Source organism: Tachysurus vachellii, chromosome 16 (assembly GCF_030014155.1).
Source record: "Tachysurus vachellii isolate PV-2020 chromosome 16, HZAU_Pvac_v1, whole genome shotgun sequence".
Taxonomy (NCBI): domain Eukaryota; kingdom Metazoa; phylum Chordata; class Actinopteri; order Siluriformes; family Bagridae; genus Tachysurus; species Tachysurus vachellii.
The window spans coordinates 22,078,183-22,097,766 of record NC_083475.1 but is presented as its reverse complement, the minus strand read 5'-3'; the positions used below and the strand labels follow the sequence as shown (position 1 = coordinate 22,097,766).

The 19,584-nt window shown below is 40.4% G+C and overlaps 2 protein-coding genes across 4 annotated transcripts in view; one reads left to right on the top strand and one right to left on the bottom strand.

The window, feature by feature from the left end:
- syt1a (synaptotagmin Ia) overlaps positions 1 to 6,081 on the top strand; it is a 205,340-nt gene extending 199,259 nt beyond the window's left edge. For all 3 annotated transcript variants that reach the window (XM_060889779.1, XM_060889780.1, XM_060889778.1), the window contains one exon: positions 575 to 6,081. In XM_060889779.1, the coding sequence (XP_060745762.1) occupies positions 575 to 781 (207 nt within the window). In that variant the 3' untranslated portion in view covers positions 782 to 6,081. The remainder of the gene's footprint in view (positions 1 to 574) is intronic.
- Positions 6,082 to 7,439: 1,358 nt separating this feature from the next.
- The window catches only part of pawr (PRKC, apoptosis, WT1, regulator), a 28,634-nt gene continuing 16,489 nt past the window's right edge, over positions 7,440 to 19,584 (bottom strand). Inside the window, exons 3-7 of the mRNA XM_060889275.1 lie at positions 17,703 to 17,825; positions 14,784 to 14,818; positions 12,529 to 12,619; positions 11,174 to 11,278; positions 7,440 to 10,031 (exon numbers count right to left, since the gene is read on the bottom strand). Coding sequence (XP_060745258.1) covers positions 9,945 to 10,031; positions 11,174 to 11,278; positions 12,529 to 12,619; positions 14,784 to 14,818; positions 17,703 to 17,825 — 441 coding nt within the window. The 3' untranslated portion in view covers positions 7,440 to 9,944. The remainder of the gene's footprint in view (positions 10,032 to 11,173; positions 11,279 to 12,528; positions 12,620 to 14,783; positions 14,819 to 17,702; positions 17,826 to 19,584) is intronic.

The window sequence follows — 19,584 nt, the reverse complement described above, 5'->3', positions numbered from 1 at the left end:
AAATTGACCATCATTAAGCATGCGGTAGACCTGTAGCCTCATTATAGTGCTTACTGTGCGTGTGTGTGTGTGTGTGTGTGTGTGTGTGTGTGTTTCCTTTATACTGTGAAATTTAAACATTTATTCTGAAGACTGAAATCTGTGTATTGTTTGCATTTCCTTCATATGATCTCCCAGATTGATCAGATAAGTTTTGTATAATGAAGTCTCTGTATTCTCTGTATCACCTGATTCAGTATGTCTCCACACGAGCGTCATCGCTGACGTCATCGCCGTCTCCGTTCATGCTGATTATTCTCTGACTCATTCGTTCACTTCTGTTCTGTTGGATCACTTTCACCTTTTTTTTTTTTAATTAGATCACTGAACAATGTCTAATGACCTCGTGTGTGTTTCTCTTGGGCACATAAACCTGCTCACAGTCTGATCAAAACATTCTGATTTCAAAAGGAATTTTGGTTTAAATTTGACTCGGAGCCGCACACACAGCTGTCCGTTCGTACAGAGTCGTATTAAATAAACCCCGGAGCTCATAATTAATTGTGTTCTTTTTTCTCTCTCTGTCTTTTTACAGAAAGTTCAAATCGTTATAACTGTTCTGGACTATGACAAGATCGGCAAAAACGATGCCATCGGTAAAGTTTTCGTAGGGCTGAACAGCACAGGCACCGAGCTTCGCCATTGGTCGGATATGTTGGCCAACCCTCGGAGACCCATCGCCCAGTGGCATGTGCTCAAGCCAGAGGAAGAAGTGGATGCCCAGCTGTCCACTAAGAAATAAAGCTCGGCCCCCTTTAGCCATTAACCCCGCCCCTTTTAGTGGTCCTACCCCAGTGCGTGTACATACCTCAGTGATGTATGGATCCTTTAAACCATCTTAAATCTCCTCCTTCTTGTCTGGCAATGAAACGCCTCCTTTTATAATAGCTGTCGACGTTTGACCGCCCACTTGCCCCAACACACACACACACACACACACACACAACACACCCTTCGCGTTGTGTTTAGCATTCCTTCCTGTCTTTGCCTGCTGTTTTGACCATCATCCATGACCTTTAACCCCCTTAAACCCTTCTTTTAAGCAATATGATCTGTGTAGATAGCGCATGAATGAAAAAAACCGTGTACCACAGGTGTATATATCCGTATGCAGACAAAAAATACGATTTCTAGTTTGTGTTTGTATGTTGTTACCTGTTTCCTAATCTGTGTATATCTTGATGTTTTTACTAAGATATTCTATTTTAAATGATGTAAATGCAGAGCCAATATTATAGAGAATAACAGCAGGAGTTATCATATCTATCTTATTGCATTCCAGTTAAATATATAAACATATATACATCTATATATTTCAGATATAATGTATATTTGAATATTAAATTTCAACCTGCAAGATGCGAGTTAAGGGGTATTTGGAAAAAAAAAAACCTCTTTGGCTTAAAGAACGATTAGAAATCACCCGGAGAAGGCAGAGAACCCCGTATAGAGCGGAACACTGTAATATAAATGTAGAACATCTTCAGTATATTACACTTTAGTATGGAAATATAGGCCATTAACTGATATGGTTCAGTGGGTTAAATATGCAGGAAGTTCTACAAGCACATGAGTTCTACTACTTGTTTTTTCTGCTCCTTGTTTTAGCAGCTCCTTAATTTCCCCAAATCCTCAATCTGAACCTTAATCCGAATCTTTTGTCCTAAAGACCGAGCATGAAGAATTCTCTGAGCGTAGCCATTTACTCCTCAGCGCTTTTCCTTACCTTCATTCGTTAAGCTTCGTTAACAGACCAATTGTGTTCGATTTGTTAAGACTCTAGCTTTGAAATTAATATTTTTGGTAACTGCATGTTTTTTTTAAATTCTACTTTATTCTACACCGTCAGGCCTTTAGCCGTAAGGAAAAAAAACTAAAGTTCTGCGTTTTCTAAACGATCTGATGCTGATTTCTTTTGAAAAGTCGGTACGAAATAATATAATACCGACTCTAAGAGACGAGCTTTTAAACACTGCCATTATTTTCAGGGAGGTGAGAAACGTACCTGACTTTCTCCTCATGCACACTTAGCTCCACTTACTTGTAGCTTTTGGTTCTTTGGGAACAAGTAAAACCATTTCTTTGGCCTTGAAGGTGCAAGATCCAAGTTTTCCGTTGCCTCTTTACAGTGACGACAGCCTTAGCCATGCTTTTACTGCCAAGCTCAAGCTCCTTTACTGAATGGCTACTGATTTGCACTGGAGTTCGGAACAACAGAAAGAAACATTCTGAATGATTATCTTTTTATTATTTTGTTTTGTATGAAACTGGAGAAGGTTCTTAGTTCTAAATAACTTGAATTAGTATTCAGTCAAAAAGCCACAACTTTTAAATGAATAGAAGTGTTTAGTGGATAACATATATCTAAAATAATAATAATAATAATAATAATAAGTATGAAAGTTAAAGGTGTTCAGAGGTGACGTTTCAGTCGGTGATGTCCTTCAGTAAGAAAACATGATTTCACATAAATTTCTAAAATTTAAACCGGCCAACAAAAAGGTTAATGAACCATATAACGAGTGAATCTGATTGACTCGGCTATCAGGAGGTCGTGACAGGACGTGTAAATTCTGTACATATACAAGTTCACCATCAAGAAATCTGTTAAATCTTCCTCTGTGCGTTCGTCATCCCCAGAAAATAAAAAGAAAGCTCTTTCATTATTTTCAGGATCGACAGGTTTAATTAGAGACACGTTTCTTTCTCAGGCCTTTTTTCCTCATTTAAAAAAAAACTAACCATAAAAGTTAATGGTCCGCACATATTAGTCCATAAAGTCCTTTACTACGGGTTTAACGTAACAACACGGACTCACCGTCGCAAATTTTGTAAGAATTCGTAACAAAATAACAAATCAGTTTAACAGTAAAAGTGTGCTGCTACACTAGAAATATTGAACTCTGACAACGTGGACTTTTTACGATGGTCAGTGATTTAATGCTTTACGTTAAACTCCGCCTCAACTTTAGAACAAATTTGTTTTGTTGAGTTTCTATACATTTTGCAAAATCCAATTTTTTGTTTCATACAATTACGATTGCTTCAGTACGATTGCTGATGATCTACGAAATTACGATTTATAAATTTACACAAATTACACAACCTCAAATTATAACAAATCTTTACCACCTCTTCATGAGCAACTCAGACGTGAGACTGAAATGTTTCACAGGATATTTATTTTCTTCTTTAATTGATTCATACAAATTTTTATGCTAGTTTCTTTTTTCGAAGGTCAAAAATGTCCCAATGTCAGAGGGTTAATTATTATAACGTAGCATTTAAGAAAAGAGACGTGTGGTTATTGAGGTTCCTGAGGAGAAAAAAAACAGCACACTATATACAACAGGACTGTTTAAAAAACTGAAGCTTCTGTTGGATGAAACCTAAATTGTTCGAATTCTTACGAATTTCATTCCTGTGAGACGGCGTGTGATGAGAGGAAAAGCAACAAGCATCAGTTCATTACAACCATTAAAACCTCTTGTCATGGAGGAACCTCTTACGTATCCTAGACGCTAGCTTCAGAAGGAGTTTTTAAATGTTTTCAATGTTATCGTGTAGGTGATGAAAAAAAAGATAGCAAACGAACGCTCGTTGTCATTCCATAGACGTGTCTGAGGACTGCATTGTGTATCACTGTGACTGCCGTGTGTGTGCGTGCCGTAGAGGTGTAGACTTTTATCAATAACTATCTGTAGTGTAGTGTGTCGTGCCACCATTTTTGTCCTCGCTACACACCGAGAGGCTCGTTAGTGGAGGCGTAGCGCGAGTGCTTTCGCAGCGATCCGTCTCTCGATCCCGTTTTGTTCTTGAGCACTGTGCAATACTTCTACATTCATCCCCATAGTGTTACGTGGGTGATGTTGCCCAAGAAAGAAGATTAGAAAATAAAAATGAAATCATTTGTATATGATATAATCACCATGTCAGTAGATCGCAGCACATGTAGATTGTGTGTATATATTCTATCTGAGCTCAACATCTAATGTTAAGGCTTCCTCCCTTTTCTTTTTTATCATTTTTTCCAAACACACAGATCCAGCCATCAAATTACCACAGAATTACGCTTCTATCAAAAATATTAGAGTATAAATATATATAAATATAAATAAATAAATATATATTATATATATAAACCCCTGTCCCCACCAAAAATCCAAAATGTGTGTATATATTTTTATATTTGCGTTCACAAACAGTGTAAAAGCTGAGAAATGTATCGTTATCTGTTTTGGTATCGATCGCTATGATTCTTGATTTGGTTCTCAATGTCGTTTGATGATTATTCTGGTTATTGTTCCTTTTTAGTGCCCTTTTCTATTTAATATCAAACTCAGAATGTACAGTTCGGACTGTGTGTGTTTTATTATTTGGGACCAAGTATATAGTCGACACTTTCAGTTCATTCCTGATTTCTTTTTGATTCAATGTCGCAATAAATATTGATTCGATCTCATCGAGTTACGACACGGCTTATTAAAGATATATAATCACCATGTAATTATACGATGTAACCTCAATCCTTTATATTGTCAATATTTAAACGTTTAGGGGGAAAAGTAGGTTTATGAAACCAGGGTTATTTCTTTTTTCGTTCGTTTCTGATGCAGCACGCTAATTTCTACACGATTAGATGAATTAGATGCAGTAACAGTAAGAGGCGGCATTGCGGATTGCACTGTAAAGTAAAAAGTGATAAAAAGCCATTTTTAGCCCTGCAAAGCAATGCTGACTTTTACTGAGGCCTACCAAAGCATGCAACACACACACACACACACACACACACACACACACACACACACACACACCGTGGTCTCTTTAACAAACATTTGTCTGAATTCTGACAAGCCAGCTCACTGGGTCAAGTTGGAGCTGCAGGTCATCGGCATACAGTCACATCATTACTTCAGCACTCACTCACCTGAGAAGTGACGATTACTACTGCGTAAATCTCGCACAACAAACTGGTTCACAAATACAAACTCACACAAATATTGCATTCACATCCAGTTCATTCTGATCTTTAGCTTCTTTACTGGAACTAAACTCCTTAATGTTATTAGAAGTCCCAGTTTGGTGAGGAAGAGCTGCAAAAGTCAAAAAAAGCTCTCAGAAAAGTCAATAACTCAGAAGAACGCTTGACCATCACATAAATACCAAGACAAAATTTAGTGAGAAAAGACGATCCTCATCTCTCACCATCTAATGAGACGATTGGTTGTACTGTGATTTTCAAGAACTTGCATTTACAAAATATTACTTTTTTTTGCACAATTTAAAAATTTCACTAAATTGGTTTTCAGAAAGACTAAATTACCAAATCATTAAAATGTTCAAAAACAATTCTTCATCGAAACAAAACCCAAAATGTCTGTAGACATTTTCTTAGCAAAACAACCACAAATTTGTGAGAAATGTTAAATTACTGTAAAAAAAAAACTACAAACTTTCGAGACACTTTACGAGCACAAAATATGTTCATGAAAAACGTCCACGATTTGTTTGAGCTAGTGTGCTAGATAACGTGTGTGCCTGAAAAGCTATGAATCCCAGAACGGGGGGGGAGTTAAATGAAATCGGCTTGTCAGAATTCTCACGATTTGATGCGAGATCGTTTTGATGAAACACAAACATCGCTCCACTCGTTTGCCCGGTGAGATAAAGCCACACTCTGGAGAGAACCTTGTATAGAAATTAGAATCGGATGCTGTAGAAAGATCCCAGTTGCCTTTGTGTATATCGACTGCCTGCTTTTGTGTGTGGAAATTTTCTCTGTAATCTTGTAGAGTGTTTTTTCCTCTTCTCTTTTTATTTCTTTCTCTCTCTCTTTCTCTTTCTCTCACTCTCTCTCTCTTTTCCCTGCCATAAATCTGGGTTCTACGGTTCTATTGCGTGTGTAAACCTTCATTTTTCGACGAGGTGTTTTACGATTGCGTTCGACTTTGTGTAGTGATTCACTCTGTGAAGTTTCTGACTGTTGTTATATAACTTCATATACACAAAATGTTCAATAAAAATGTTTTATTTCCTGTTGATACGGAACACGAAGTCTGAAGTGTTTTTATTGAATGATAATTTTATTGAACTATAATTAAAAATAAATAAATAAAAGATATATTACAAAAAAAACAATGCATTTCATTATTCATATTAATATAAAAACCTGTTCTTTAAGTGTAAAAAAATCTGTATTTATTTATTAACTATTATTATGTACTGTATTATTAGTTTTTAGTTTAGTTTTAAATATGTAACTGTTTTAAAAACCGTTGCATTTCATGATTATTCATTCTGTCTAAGAATAGTTAGTTTTTGTAAACACAGTAAATATGTCAAAATATGTAAGTCTTCTTAACTCATTTAAATTTCATTCATTTTCTACCGCTTATCCGAACTAGTCAAAAATATATAAAAGTGGGTTTATGTATTAAAACAGAACACCGTTTGTAGTGTATTTAGTTTTTTAGTTTTTAAATGTAATCATTTTTTACATCATGTTTTTAATGTAATTAAACTTTATGCACTTCACAAAACTCAATAACAATCAACTAATAATTAAACATTTTCTATATCATTCTTTTCCCAAGAGATCCATGTCTCTATCTACATTTAACATAATTATTGCTATAGTTTATTTAAATGATTTAATAATTAAGTGCTGTACATGTATCAGTCTCATGTACAGCACATTAACACTGGTGTTAATTCTACACTTCAGATTAAATCTTCTAATCATTTAGAAGTGAACTGAACAAACACATTTTAATAAGGACTGAAGAAAAACGGTCATGATGAGTAAAGACTGAGCGAGAGAGAGAGAGAGAGAGAGAGAGAGAGAGAGAGAGAGAGAGAGAGAGAGGGAGAGAGAGGAAGAGAGAGAGAGAGAGAGAGAGAGAGAGAGGGAGGAAGAGAGAGCGCACTAACAATACAACCATGAGGCATGAAGACCGAGAGAAAAGTCAAAGGAAAATGACCTTCAGTGCAGCCAGAACGTCTCCTCCAGTCTCCGTAATAAAGTCAGAATTAAGGAAGAATAAAATGAAGAGCAGAAAAAGAAAAGTAATATTAGCAGCAGGACTAAAAGAGAGAAAAATAAATGGCCTGAAGTACTTCTCTGTCTCCACTGCTATTAAAATGCTAATTCGGACATAAGCAGGGTTCCGAGCTCAGGGCAAGAACATGAAAGAAACTACTGAATCATCAGAGTGAAGCTAGGAATCGAACAGGTGGAGAACCAAACAGGTGGAGAACCGAACAGGTGGAGAACCAAACCAGCAGAACCACCTCTTCTGCATTAATATGTACATCATATACATACACACATGCTTTACCTTCCCACATTATGTCTCTTCCACAATTAGCCAATGACAACATAACAGAACTTAACACACACATACGGTGAGATAATCAGAATTTTTATTAAGTGACTTTATCTTCTGTACATGCATAAGGCTAAAGACGAGAGAGAGAGAGAGAGAGAGAGAGAGAGAGAGAGAGAGAGAGAGAACAGATCTCTCATGAAAAGCCGCAGGTTCTGATGAAGGACAGAGGGCAAATAAGCACTGTGTAAAGTTACTAAAAGCAGAATCTGATTTGCTTTAGATGATCAATCAGATATCAGGAATCACTGCAGACCACAGACAAGAGAAACATCTTGTAAACATGTGAAAAAACACAACTGAACAAAAAGACATCTACATCACAGACATTTCCACAGTGAGGAAAATAATCAGTTATACGTGATTTCATACAGAGACCAAAGTCTTCAAGCCTTTTATTACAGACAACTACAACTGATATTCAAAAATAACCAAATACAGAAATAATGTGCAATTCTAGACAAAACAAATCCTGTTTTGGTCCCAAACGCTAGTTTTACATAAAAATGTAATAATTAGCACTCAAAAAAAAAAATCCTCCCCTTTAAATTTAATAAACTGATGATAAACAGCTAGCTAGCAAGCTGAGTGCAGTAAAGGAATACTCTCAAATTCAACACGCTAACCTTTCACTGAAAAAGCCGCAAAAACATGACCATCGTATCACGACTAATGCGCAGCCAGCGTATCAAATTAATGCTAAATATAATGTGTAAATTCTATCATACTATTATCAATTAATATTTGAAGTTTTTCTTCCTCAAAGCCAATTCGGTGACTATTTAACAGAATAACTAGCAGCTAACCAATGTGACTGGTGCTAAAAATAAATCGAGATCTCAGCTAACAACTCCAAAATTCTAGCTTTTCTTTAGAGCAAAATGAACATGACATTCATTACACTCTTCACTAGCTAGCTAAGTGGCTAGTCAGCAGCTAGCATATGTGATGGCACTCTGCAGTGAAAGAATCCAAACATGCTAACGTTTCATAAAGGATTTGCAAAAATTATATAGCTAATTAGCAGCTAGTACACAAGATTAACAATAACAAATTATTAATAAATATTACCGTTTTATAGATAAGATGCTAGAAACGTGACTAGCGCTGAAAAAAATCAACATTCAGCTAATGAATCCAAAATGTTAGCATTTGCTAGAAAATAGAGAACTTTTGATTTTCAGTAAAATGTTACAATATTCATAATCGCTAGCCTAGTGAGCAGCTAACAAAACAAATGCTAATGTTTGATAGGAGTCAGAAATCAACACACTCAATTAACAGACAGATAATTCACTAATTCATAGCTAACATGGAGGATTAGCGCTAAGAATAATCAATGATGTGAGACATCTGGGCTAAGAATAACACTCAGCTAAAGTTCCAGAATGCTAGCTATTGTAAAAATTAAAGGGAATGTTATTACATTCTGTACAATATCAGCTAGCGAGCAAACTGTCAGCAACCAGCAGTCAGACAGAATACGTAGCAACCTGCATCTAAGGAATCTAAAGTGCTACAAGACAAGATAATGATTACTTCAGCTGCTAGCTGCTGTTCAGCCAATTTGCTAGGTTTTAACTGATTAGCTAAAAGCGTATAATGCTAATCACCAGACATTCAACTAAACACTCCAGAATACTAGTGTCTCAATATATTTTTAGAAAATGTCGAGCTACTGTAGCCTAATTAACAGCTAATATGCTAATAACTACCATGGTGAGATTAGTGCTACACAACACAATACTGTAATGTTTTAGTGTTAGAAATCATGAAATTGTACTAGTATAGCCATTTTATTAGCTAGGTTATAGGCTACTTAGCAGCTAGCATGTGAGTTAGCACTCCAAAATACTAGTGTTTATAGAAGAATTTGTTGTTACTATAGCTATTAGCTAAAAAAAGGCTAATTATCAGCTAGCATATGAAAAGATGTGTTACTTTAAATCAACACTTAGCCAAAAACGTAACTATGTTAGAACTTTGCTGTAGTGTAACAGTAATCAATAACTGTGTTTTAGGTGAATTAGCAGCTAGAGTATGAGTTAGCAATGCTAGAATGGAATAATTGTAATCTGGATACTGTGTGTGTGCTGATTTGTTAGCTAGGTAAGTGTTTAGAAGCTAGAATATGACTTAGATTTTAACCAAAACATGACAAAATGCTACCGCTTTATAGAAAACTGCTAGAACATCAACTTTGTTGCTAATGTAGTCTATTAATTAAGATATTAGCAGCTAGCTATGCTTTAGCATTCCAAAATATTACCATCTAGGCTAAATAAAGGCTAAATGTTTCAGCAAGAAAGATAATTATCATGTGCTAACGTTTGGGACGTGGCCAAAATAAACTACCAAATAAAAAGAAATGCTGACAGACAAGTGACGCCATAGCAACGTACATTCATCCTCTGTCATATTCCATTATGTACACACACATTTACATTAAATAGGACTTTTCTAGACCTTTCTATTAAACTTCTCTGTGTTTAATATCACAGCGTTCATCTCCTCGTGCTTCTACCTGGTCAGCTGACCTACGACCTTCAGCAGAGTTTTATTCTCCTGCTTCAGCTGCTCGTTCTCATCCTCGATATCGTCCAGGTCCTGAAAGAATAAAGAAAGGTGTTAGAAAGGAGAAGATGGAGCATGACAGCTCGAGGAGCATTAGTGTCCTCCTGGATGGAGTAAACTATATGACAGTTTGTTAGCGTGTTCGCTAGCGTTATCATTTTAGGATGGTATTAGATGATGTTAGCTGAACATAAACACTAGCCTCTTATCAGTGCCATGAAATGCACAGAAATAAACATAGCTAGCCGGCTAGTGTTATACCAGGAGATGTTCCCTAAACATAAATCTAAACAATTAGCTGGTTAATAACCTCATAAAATGTAAACTCGATAGTATTAGAATCACGCATTAGCTAATCAGCTAGCTAGTCATTACACATGGCATACATATCTAGAAACTAATAGCTAGCTAGTTAATAGCACTGAATAGCTGGATAGCATTAAGCTCCACATGGGTGTCAGTGTTAAAGCCAGCTAGCTGTGAGACTCCGAGTCAACAGTTCAGTAGATGTGCGAGTGTAACAGCTGTGTTTTCTCTCATGGCTGTAATGATGGAGGATCAGTTGGTTCTGTAGTCAGGAGGTTCTGTCCTTCAACTCTGATTAGAACAGATTAAAACATTAGCATCTGCATTAGCCGTAAATGAGCTGCGCTGTCTCACTCATGCCAAACTGACAACTTCCATTTTCACTTTCCTCCATCAGCACAACACACACACACACACACACACACACACACACACACACACACACACACACACACACACACACACACACTCTGCAGGGACACGTGCTGAGAACCAGGACATAGGTCCTTTATAGCAGCTTTAAACATCTGTAATCTTTCCCTCAGCAGTGTCTATTTTATTCTCTCTTCAACTCCTCTGTCCTTCATCTCTGATTGTTCAACAGTGCTCACATTGGTGTCTCCTTCCACACATCTCACTCTCTCACACACACACACACACACATTTCTCCTCACAGGAAACTTCACCAAATCAACTATGATGAAGGAGCTGTTGCTATAGAAACGATGCAGTATCAGAGCGAGTGTGTTAATATAAACCTTGTTAGTGTTAGAAAGAATCAACACCTGATGTCCAATTAAGAGTCCAGAAGTGTATAAATGAAAGTAACTCTGTGTGTGTGTGTGTGTGTGTGTGTGTGTGTAAGTCACCCGGTTTAACAGATCGACTTCCTCCTTTAGTTTAACAATCAGCTCGTCTTTGTCCTGATGAGACTTCAACAGCCGAGCGTTCTCTTGCCTCTCCAGAGCCAGCTCCTGTACACACACACACACACGTCACGCAACAATCCACAACACTTTTAGAAGATACCTGGAAATTTCAGTAAATAAAACAATATGATCCAGTATGAGTTTCTTCCTGTCATTAGGAGTTTCCTCCTCCACACAACACGTGTTTTGTCGTCTCAGTAAATCCTCATCTGTGGATGAAACTCTGACAGCTTTCCCAGTTCCTCATCATGTATCTCCTGACCTTTCCCTCAGACATTTCCCTCATATAAACCACCCAGAGATCATCCACATGCAGGCTGCAGGTCCAAAGGTCAGGGTGTGTTACAGTGAGAATCCTCCTCATTATCCAAAGACTAATGACATCAGAACTAAATACACACAGATTTTACACGGACACACCTATAATTAGAACTGTAATTAACTGTAATTAACTGTAATTAACTGTAATTAACTGCAGTGAGCTTCAGTAATGGTCATAGATTTAGGACAAAGACATAATGACCTTTTTTGTTCATTTATTCCTCCAGCATTATTCTGTAAATATTTCAGAAAAAAAACTATTTGTATATTATTATTATTATTATTGTTATTATTATTGTTGTTATTGTTGTTGTTGTTGTTGTTGTTATTATTATTATTATAAATATATAATATTTTTTGGAAATCTTTTTTATGTACTACACTTTATTTTACTGGAATTTTAGTGTAATATATGATGAAGATATGATGAAGATATAGACCCTGTTCAAAACTCAGTGTAACCATGGAAACAACCATAAATCAGCGGGCCAGTGTTTATGCTTAATTACCACAACTAACCCAAAAAGAAATGATCTATAACTTTCAGTGCATCAGAATGAACAAGATAAAACACCACATAAAACCTTAACACCATGGACCAGATACACATTAAACACTAGAAGCAGTGAACACCATGGTATAAAATATTAAACATGGACAGATGGATCTGATCCACCAGGTACAGATTAAACACCATGGACGGGTCAAACACCGTTACAAACACAATGAACAAATTAAGCAGCAGTTACAAATCAACACCTGGTGATTTACCTTGTGTTAGATATCTACATGGTCTTTGATCTGTCCAAAAATCAGATCCATGACCTGATACAAGATCATTTACCAGCAAAAAATTAAACACCGGGCACAAAATCAGCATCATGGTAGAAATCAGACACCACACACAGATTAAAAAAACAGGTTCGGATCAAACACCTGACGTGAATTTGGTAGTTATGGAGTTTCATCAGTACCTTCTCCAGCTCCTCAATCCTCCTCTCCAGTCCTGGGTTGCCATGACGAGCAGGAGTCTGCCGATGTCTGTTTCCTCCTACATCCTCCTCACTATAACACACACACACACACACACACACACAAAGAGGGAGAGTTACATTATGATGGTGGGTGTGTCCAAACAAGATGTTTGGGCGTGTCTAAGTACCAGGGCTGGGTGTGTCCAAATTAAATGGCTCTAATTTCCATAGTTGGCTCAAAGACCCACTACATTTCTGCATACAGACTGTAAGACACACCAAACTCTGGTCTGTTTTAATTTCCATATACTCAGTATACATACTCACATTCCCATGTATAGGCTTCAGGGCACCGCCCACTTACAGCTGCTCTTTGTACTTAAAAAGGTGATTAATGACCCACCCACATTAAAATGTATGGATGTGACCAATTACTGACTCCACCCACTTACATGTATGAGTTAACAATAAACATATCTCAGTATAAAGATTCTGAATCTGTAAAACCTGAAACATCTGTTCATCACCCTCTAAAAATCTGCATGTGGTACTGCGATGGGTTCAAGTCCACTTAATGACCTCACATGTGCAGGGGGGGTCGCCCCGAAACAAACGAGTTTGGAGGTCTCCATTGTATTTCATGGCAAAAACAAAATTTAAAATTACCGCAGAGAAACAGGGTCAGGATCAGGGTGAGGGTCAGGGTGAGGGTCAGGGTGAGGGTCAGGATCAGGGTGAGGGTCAGGGTGAGGGTGAGGGTCAGGGTGAGGGTGAGGGTGAGGATCAGGTTGAGGGTCAGGGTGAGGGTCAGGGTGAGGGTCAGGGTGAGGGTCAGGATGAGGATCAGGGTGAGGGTCAGGTTGAGGGTCAGGGTGAGGATGAGGGTCAGGGTGAGGGTCAGGATGAGGATCAGGGTGAGGGTCAGGGTGAGGGTCAGGGTGAGGGTCAGGGTGAGGGTCAGGATGAGGATCAGGGTCAGGGTGAGGGTCAGGATCAGGGTGAGGGTCAGGGTCAGGATGAGGGTCAGGATGAGGATCAGGGTCAGGATGAGGGTCAGGATCAGGGTGAGGGTCAGGGTCAGGATGAGGGTCAGGGTCAGGATGAGGGTCAGGATGAGGATCAGGGTGAGGGTAAGGGTCAGGGTAAGGGGTCAGGATCGGGGTGGGGGTCGGGGTGAGGGTGAGGGTCAGGGTAAGGGGTCAGGGTGAGGGTCAGAATCAGGAGAACTTTTCGATTTAAAACTTCTCAGTTTGTCTCAGCAGGAGTGTAATATCACTGTGTCTCTCACACTCCACCCACATGAACACACTGATTGGACATCTGCTCCTTTACCCCCCCAAGCACCACACTCTCAATCTGCAGCACACACTCTGCTTCACACACACACACACACACACACACTGTATTGATTTTTTAACGTTACACAAATGGAGCAACTCATCCTCCTCACACATTAGACTACCCACAATCCTCAGTGTGCGTACAAAGAGGGGGCAGTTCGTCACCCAGAGCTGTTTTATTACACATCACTTATCACACGCTAGTGTTAGATTTGATCAGTTTGTTAAGATTAGTTACATTTTTATCCAGTGTGATCTGTGCAATCACTTGTAATTAAAATGCTGATGAAATGAATGATTTTAAAACAATAACACATTATATTTTAACAGAACAGACAACGCTACACTATATTGCTAACAGCGTTAGCAGCAGAAACAAAACACAGGCTGTTGTTACCGTCGCTTGGTTGTTAAGCAGCTGTAACAAAGACAATTATGTAAAGCAATAGAGAAGAAAGGAGACAGCTGAAATGCTTATTTAAACAAAAAGCCAGCGTGGACGCGAGTGTTTAATTGTGTGACCTTCTCACTGCAGTTGGATGTCGTATTAAACATGGGTTTAATTATAAAACTGTTACAGAGACTGAAGGAGCGTGCTGGACTTCAGCAGCACTGACTACTGACTACAGGACGTCGCTTAGCAACCCAAACTACCTCAGTATGACTAAGTACTACAGGGACCCGGACTCTGGGACCGTCATGTTGCTGCGCTGAGAGAAGTTAATAAAAGAGTTTCACACTTAAACACACTGTGACTCTGAGTTAAGACTGAAGGACAAACAGCTTCATCTATGGTGTTAATTAACTAATCATCATTATCAGTATATTACATCAGAGACAAGTACAGAACCTGTTATCTTATTGTGCTGAAAGCAATAATGTGTGTGTGTGTGTGTGTGTGTGTGTGTGTTTTACCTTTTGTAGCGGCCAGCGCCTGACCTCGTTGTATCCTAGAGAATAAAAGAAAAAAAAAATCTGTAAATAAAGTGGAGTTTCAATAAAATTCACATTTATGATTTACTCCATAAAGCCTGAGAGAGAGAGAGAGAGAGAGAGAGAGAGAGAGAGAGAGAGAGAGAGAGAGAGAAAGGAAGGAAGGAAGAAAGGGTGAAAGAGAGAGAGAGAGAGAGAGAGAGAGAGAGAGAGAGAGAGAGAGAGAGAGAGAGGAAGGAAGGAAGCAAGGGTGAAAGAGAGAGAGAGAGAGAGAGAGAGAGAGACAGAGAGAGAGAGAGAGAGACACACACACAGAGAGAGAGACACAGAGAGAGAGAGAGACACACACACAGAGAGAGAGAGAGAGAGAGAGAGAGAGAGAGAAAGGAAGAGAGGGTGAAAGAGAGAGAGACACAGAGAGAGAGAGAGAGAGAGAGAGAGAGAGAGAGAGAGAGAGAGAGAGAGAGAGAGAGGAAGGAAGGAAGCAAGGGTGAAAGAGAGAGAGAGAGAGAGAGAGAGAGAGAGAGAGAGAGAGAGAGAGGAAGGAAGGAAGCAAGGGTGAAAGAGGGTGAAAGAGAGAGAGAGAGAGAGAGAGAGAGAGTGAGAGAGAGAAAGGAAGAGAGGGTCAAAGAGAGAGAGAGACACACAGAGACAGAGAGAGAGAGAGAGAGAGAGAAAGGTGATGAAGGCTAACAACATTATTATTAGTCGTAGTAATTATTGCAATTTTTTTAATCTTTTTTATTTGTTTTATTCTGTCTTTCTCTTCTTCCATGTTCTCTGAGAGTCTTCTTTTATTCACTGATTCCTTATTTAAATATTAAATAAAATGTTGTAAACATATTTGATGTAATATTTAAGCGTTATGAGTGAAATGCTGTGCAATTTGGAGGTAAATTAAGTGTAAAAGATTTTAATGAGTCTGAGGTTCTGAGTTTAACTGAAGCCAGTGAAGTGAGATGAGATCAAGACTGTACAGCTTCTAAATTCAGTAGAGGAGTGTGTGTGTGTGTGTGTGTGTGTAAGTGTGTGTATGTTCTAATGAATTATTCATGTCTATTCTCCACTAAATAACAGGCACACTGAATAAAAATGATATTCATAGAGGTGTTAAACCTTTAAAACAGTCACATTTAAAAAGGTATGGCCGCTCTACGCTCACGACATGGCTGCTCTGTCCTCGCTGCATGGCCGCTCTATGCTCACTTCACGGCCGCTCTGACCTCACGGCATGGCCACTCTACACTCACGGCATGGCCACTCTGCACTCACGGCATGGTTGCTCTACACTCACGGCATGGCCGCTCTACACTCACGGCATGGCCGCTCTACACTCACGGCATGGCCGCTCTACACTCACGGCATGGTTGCTCTACACTCACGGCACGGCCGCTCTGTCCTCACTGCACGGTCGCTCTACGCTCACAGCACGGTCGCTCTATGCTCGCTGCACGGCCGCTCTGTCCTCACGGCACGGCCGCTCTACGCTCACGGTCGCTCTACACTCACGGCACGGCCGCTCTACGCTCACGGCACGGTCGCTCTACGCTCAGGGCACGGTCGCTCTACGCTCAGGGCACGGTCGCTCTACGCTCAGGGCACGGTCGCTCTACGCTCAGGGCACGGTCGCTCTACGCTCAGGGCACGGTCGCTCTACGCTCAGGGCACGGTCGCTCTACGCTCAGGGCACGGTCGCTCTACGCTCACGGCACGGTCGCTCTACGCTCACGGCACGGTCGCTCTACGCTCACGGCACGGCCGCTCTGTCCTCACGGCACGGTCGCTCTACGCTCAGGGCACGGTCGCTCTACGCTCAGGGCACGGTCGCTCTACGCTCAGGGCACGGTCGCTCTACGCTCACGGCACGGTCGCTCTACGCTCACGGCACGGCCGCTCTGTCCTCACGGCACGGTCGCTCTACGCTCGGGGCACGGTCGCTCTACGCTCGGGGCACGGTCGCTCTACGCTCGGGGCACGGTCGCTCTACGCTCGGGGCACGGTCGCTCTACGCTCGGGGCACGGTCGCTCTACGCTCCGGGCACGGTCGCTCTACGCTCAGGGCACGGTCGCTCTACGCTCAGGGCACGGTCGCTCTACGCTCAGGGCACGGTCGCTCTACGCTCAGGGCACGGTCGCTCTACGCTCAGGGCACGGTCGCTCTACGCTCACGGCACGGTCGCTCTACGCTCACGGCACGGCCGCTCTGTCCTCACGGCACGGTCGCTCTACGCTCGGGGCACGGTCGCTCTACGCTCGGGGCACGGTCGCTCTACGCTCAGGGCACGGTCGCTCTACGCTCATGGCACGGTCGCTCTACGCTCAGGGCACGGTCGCTCTACGCTCAGGGCACGGTCGCTCTACGCTCAGGGCACGGTCGCTCTACGCTCAGGGCACGGTCGCTCTACGCTCACTGCACGGCCGCTCTGTCCTCATGACATGGCCTATAATGATATCTCTGACCACAACACTATTAATGTTCTGACAATTACATAAAATAAAAATTCAAAATAATAGATAAAAATAAATTTAGTTGAATTGAAATGTAAAAAAACTGCCAAGAAAGCCCGTGTGTGTGTGTGTGTGTGTGTGTGTGTGTGTGTGTGTGTGTGTGTGTGTGTGTGTGACAAATGTCTCACAGCTAGGCCAATCTAAGAGTGAAAAGGTGCTAATTAAAAATGCAAATTGAGGCAGCGAGGTGGCAAAGACATCTTACACACACACACACACACACACACACACACAATTCTACAAAGGAACTCTCAAACAAAAACACACATGGTAGGAGATGTTGTGGAATGTTCAGCAGTTTTCCTTATATGGCAGAATGAGAGGAGAAATGCTTAAACAGAACCACGTGGGGATAATCACACACACACACACACACACACACACACACCATACCTGTGTGTGTCCAGCTCCAGGGTCGGAGGCCATGGACTCATTCTGCACAGTGTTGTGCTGTGTGAGCTCTTCTTCATTCTTCCCCTCCTTATCTCCATCATCATCATCCAGTTCGTCCAAACTCTGCACACACACACACACACACACACACACACACACAATTTAACACCATATACTTCATATGATTGTACCATTTAGGTTTAAATCCCCAACTTCACTTCTCTTCATCACTACATCCCTACACACACACACACACACACATATATATATATTTATAATTAGATGTAAGAGGCACTCTGAGGGGTCCAAGCACCGAATTCTGTTTCATAGGACATGCTGCCATCTTGTGGCAAGCTACAATACTGCAGTCGTACAAAATAGTAAAAGACGATAAAACAGCAGACAGAAAAATTAACAGTGATTTAACTGTTTTAATAAAAATCCCTATTCATTAATAAATGTTTTAATTTGACATTTACAATAAAATATATGAGGGCAAAAGGGGAATAAGGAAGTTGGGAAGTGTGGAATAAGGAGCCGAGGTGTTCTCTCAACAAATAGTGAATATAATGTAAAGGTGTAGACGACAGAGCAGATGTTTAACAAGCCGCACTATCAGAGCAGGTGTGTTCACTCGTACTACACACTTCTCCTTTTAAGGGCAAAGTTTGGAGCAGTGCAGCTGCACAGAGTGTTTATTACACACTTTACTATGAGAGAACGAGAGAAAAGAGAAGAGGAGAACAGACCTGACATTAAGAAGAGAAACATCTGGACATCATTATAATAAAGTCACAAATCCCAAAAGAACTACACTAACAAAACTGTGAGCACTTCATCAACATGGAACTAGCAGACAAAGAAACTATTACAGAGCATCACAGGAACCTTGTCAAGTGGTAGAGAAGAAACTCGAGAAGGAAAAAGTGATGCAGTGAACAGAGAGAGCAGTGGAAGTGCCAGAGACAATGGAATATTCACGGTACAGGAGAAGATCCAGAGGAACACTGGGAGATGGTGAGGAACAACATCAGAGGAACATAAGGAACACTGGGAGATGGTGAGGAACAACATCAGAGGAACATAAGGAACACAGAGATGGTGAGGAACAACATCAAAGGAACATGAGGAACACAGAGATGGTGAGGAACAACATCAGAGGAACATAAGGAACACTTGGAGATGGTGAGGAACAACGAACATAAGGAACACTGGGAGATGGTGAGGAACAACAAACATAAGGAACACTGGGAGATGGTGAGGAACAACATCAGAGGAACATAAGGAACACTGGGAGATGGTGAGGAACAACATCAGAGGAACATAAGGAACACTTGGAGATGGTGAGGAACAACGAACATAAGGAACACTGGGAGATGGTGAGGAACAACAAACATAAGGAACACTGGGAGATGGTGAGGAACAACATCAGAGGAACATAAGGAACACTTGGAGATGGTGAGGAACAACGAACATAAGGAACACTGGGAGATGGTGAGGAACAACATCAGAGGAACATAAGGAACACAGAGATGGTGAGGAACAACATCAGAGGAACATAAGGAACACTTGGAGATGGTGAGGAACAACGAACATAAGGAACACTGGGAGATGGTGAGGAACAACAAACATAAGGAACACTGGGAGATGGTGAGGAACAACATCAGAGGAACATAAGGAACACTTGGAGATGGTGAGGAACAACGAACATAAGGAACACTGGGAGATGGTGAGGAACAACATCAGAGGAACATAAGGAACACTGGCAACAAAGACACTAGAGAAAGCCAGAAGAGGGTCAGGAAAGAAAAGGAAGAAAGGAACAAAGAATGTAGAAAATATGGGGTACAGATTATAATAAACAAATAAATAAATAAAGGAG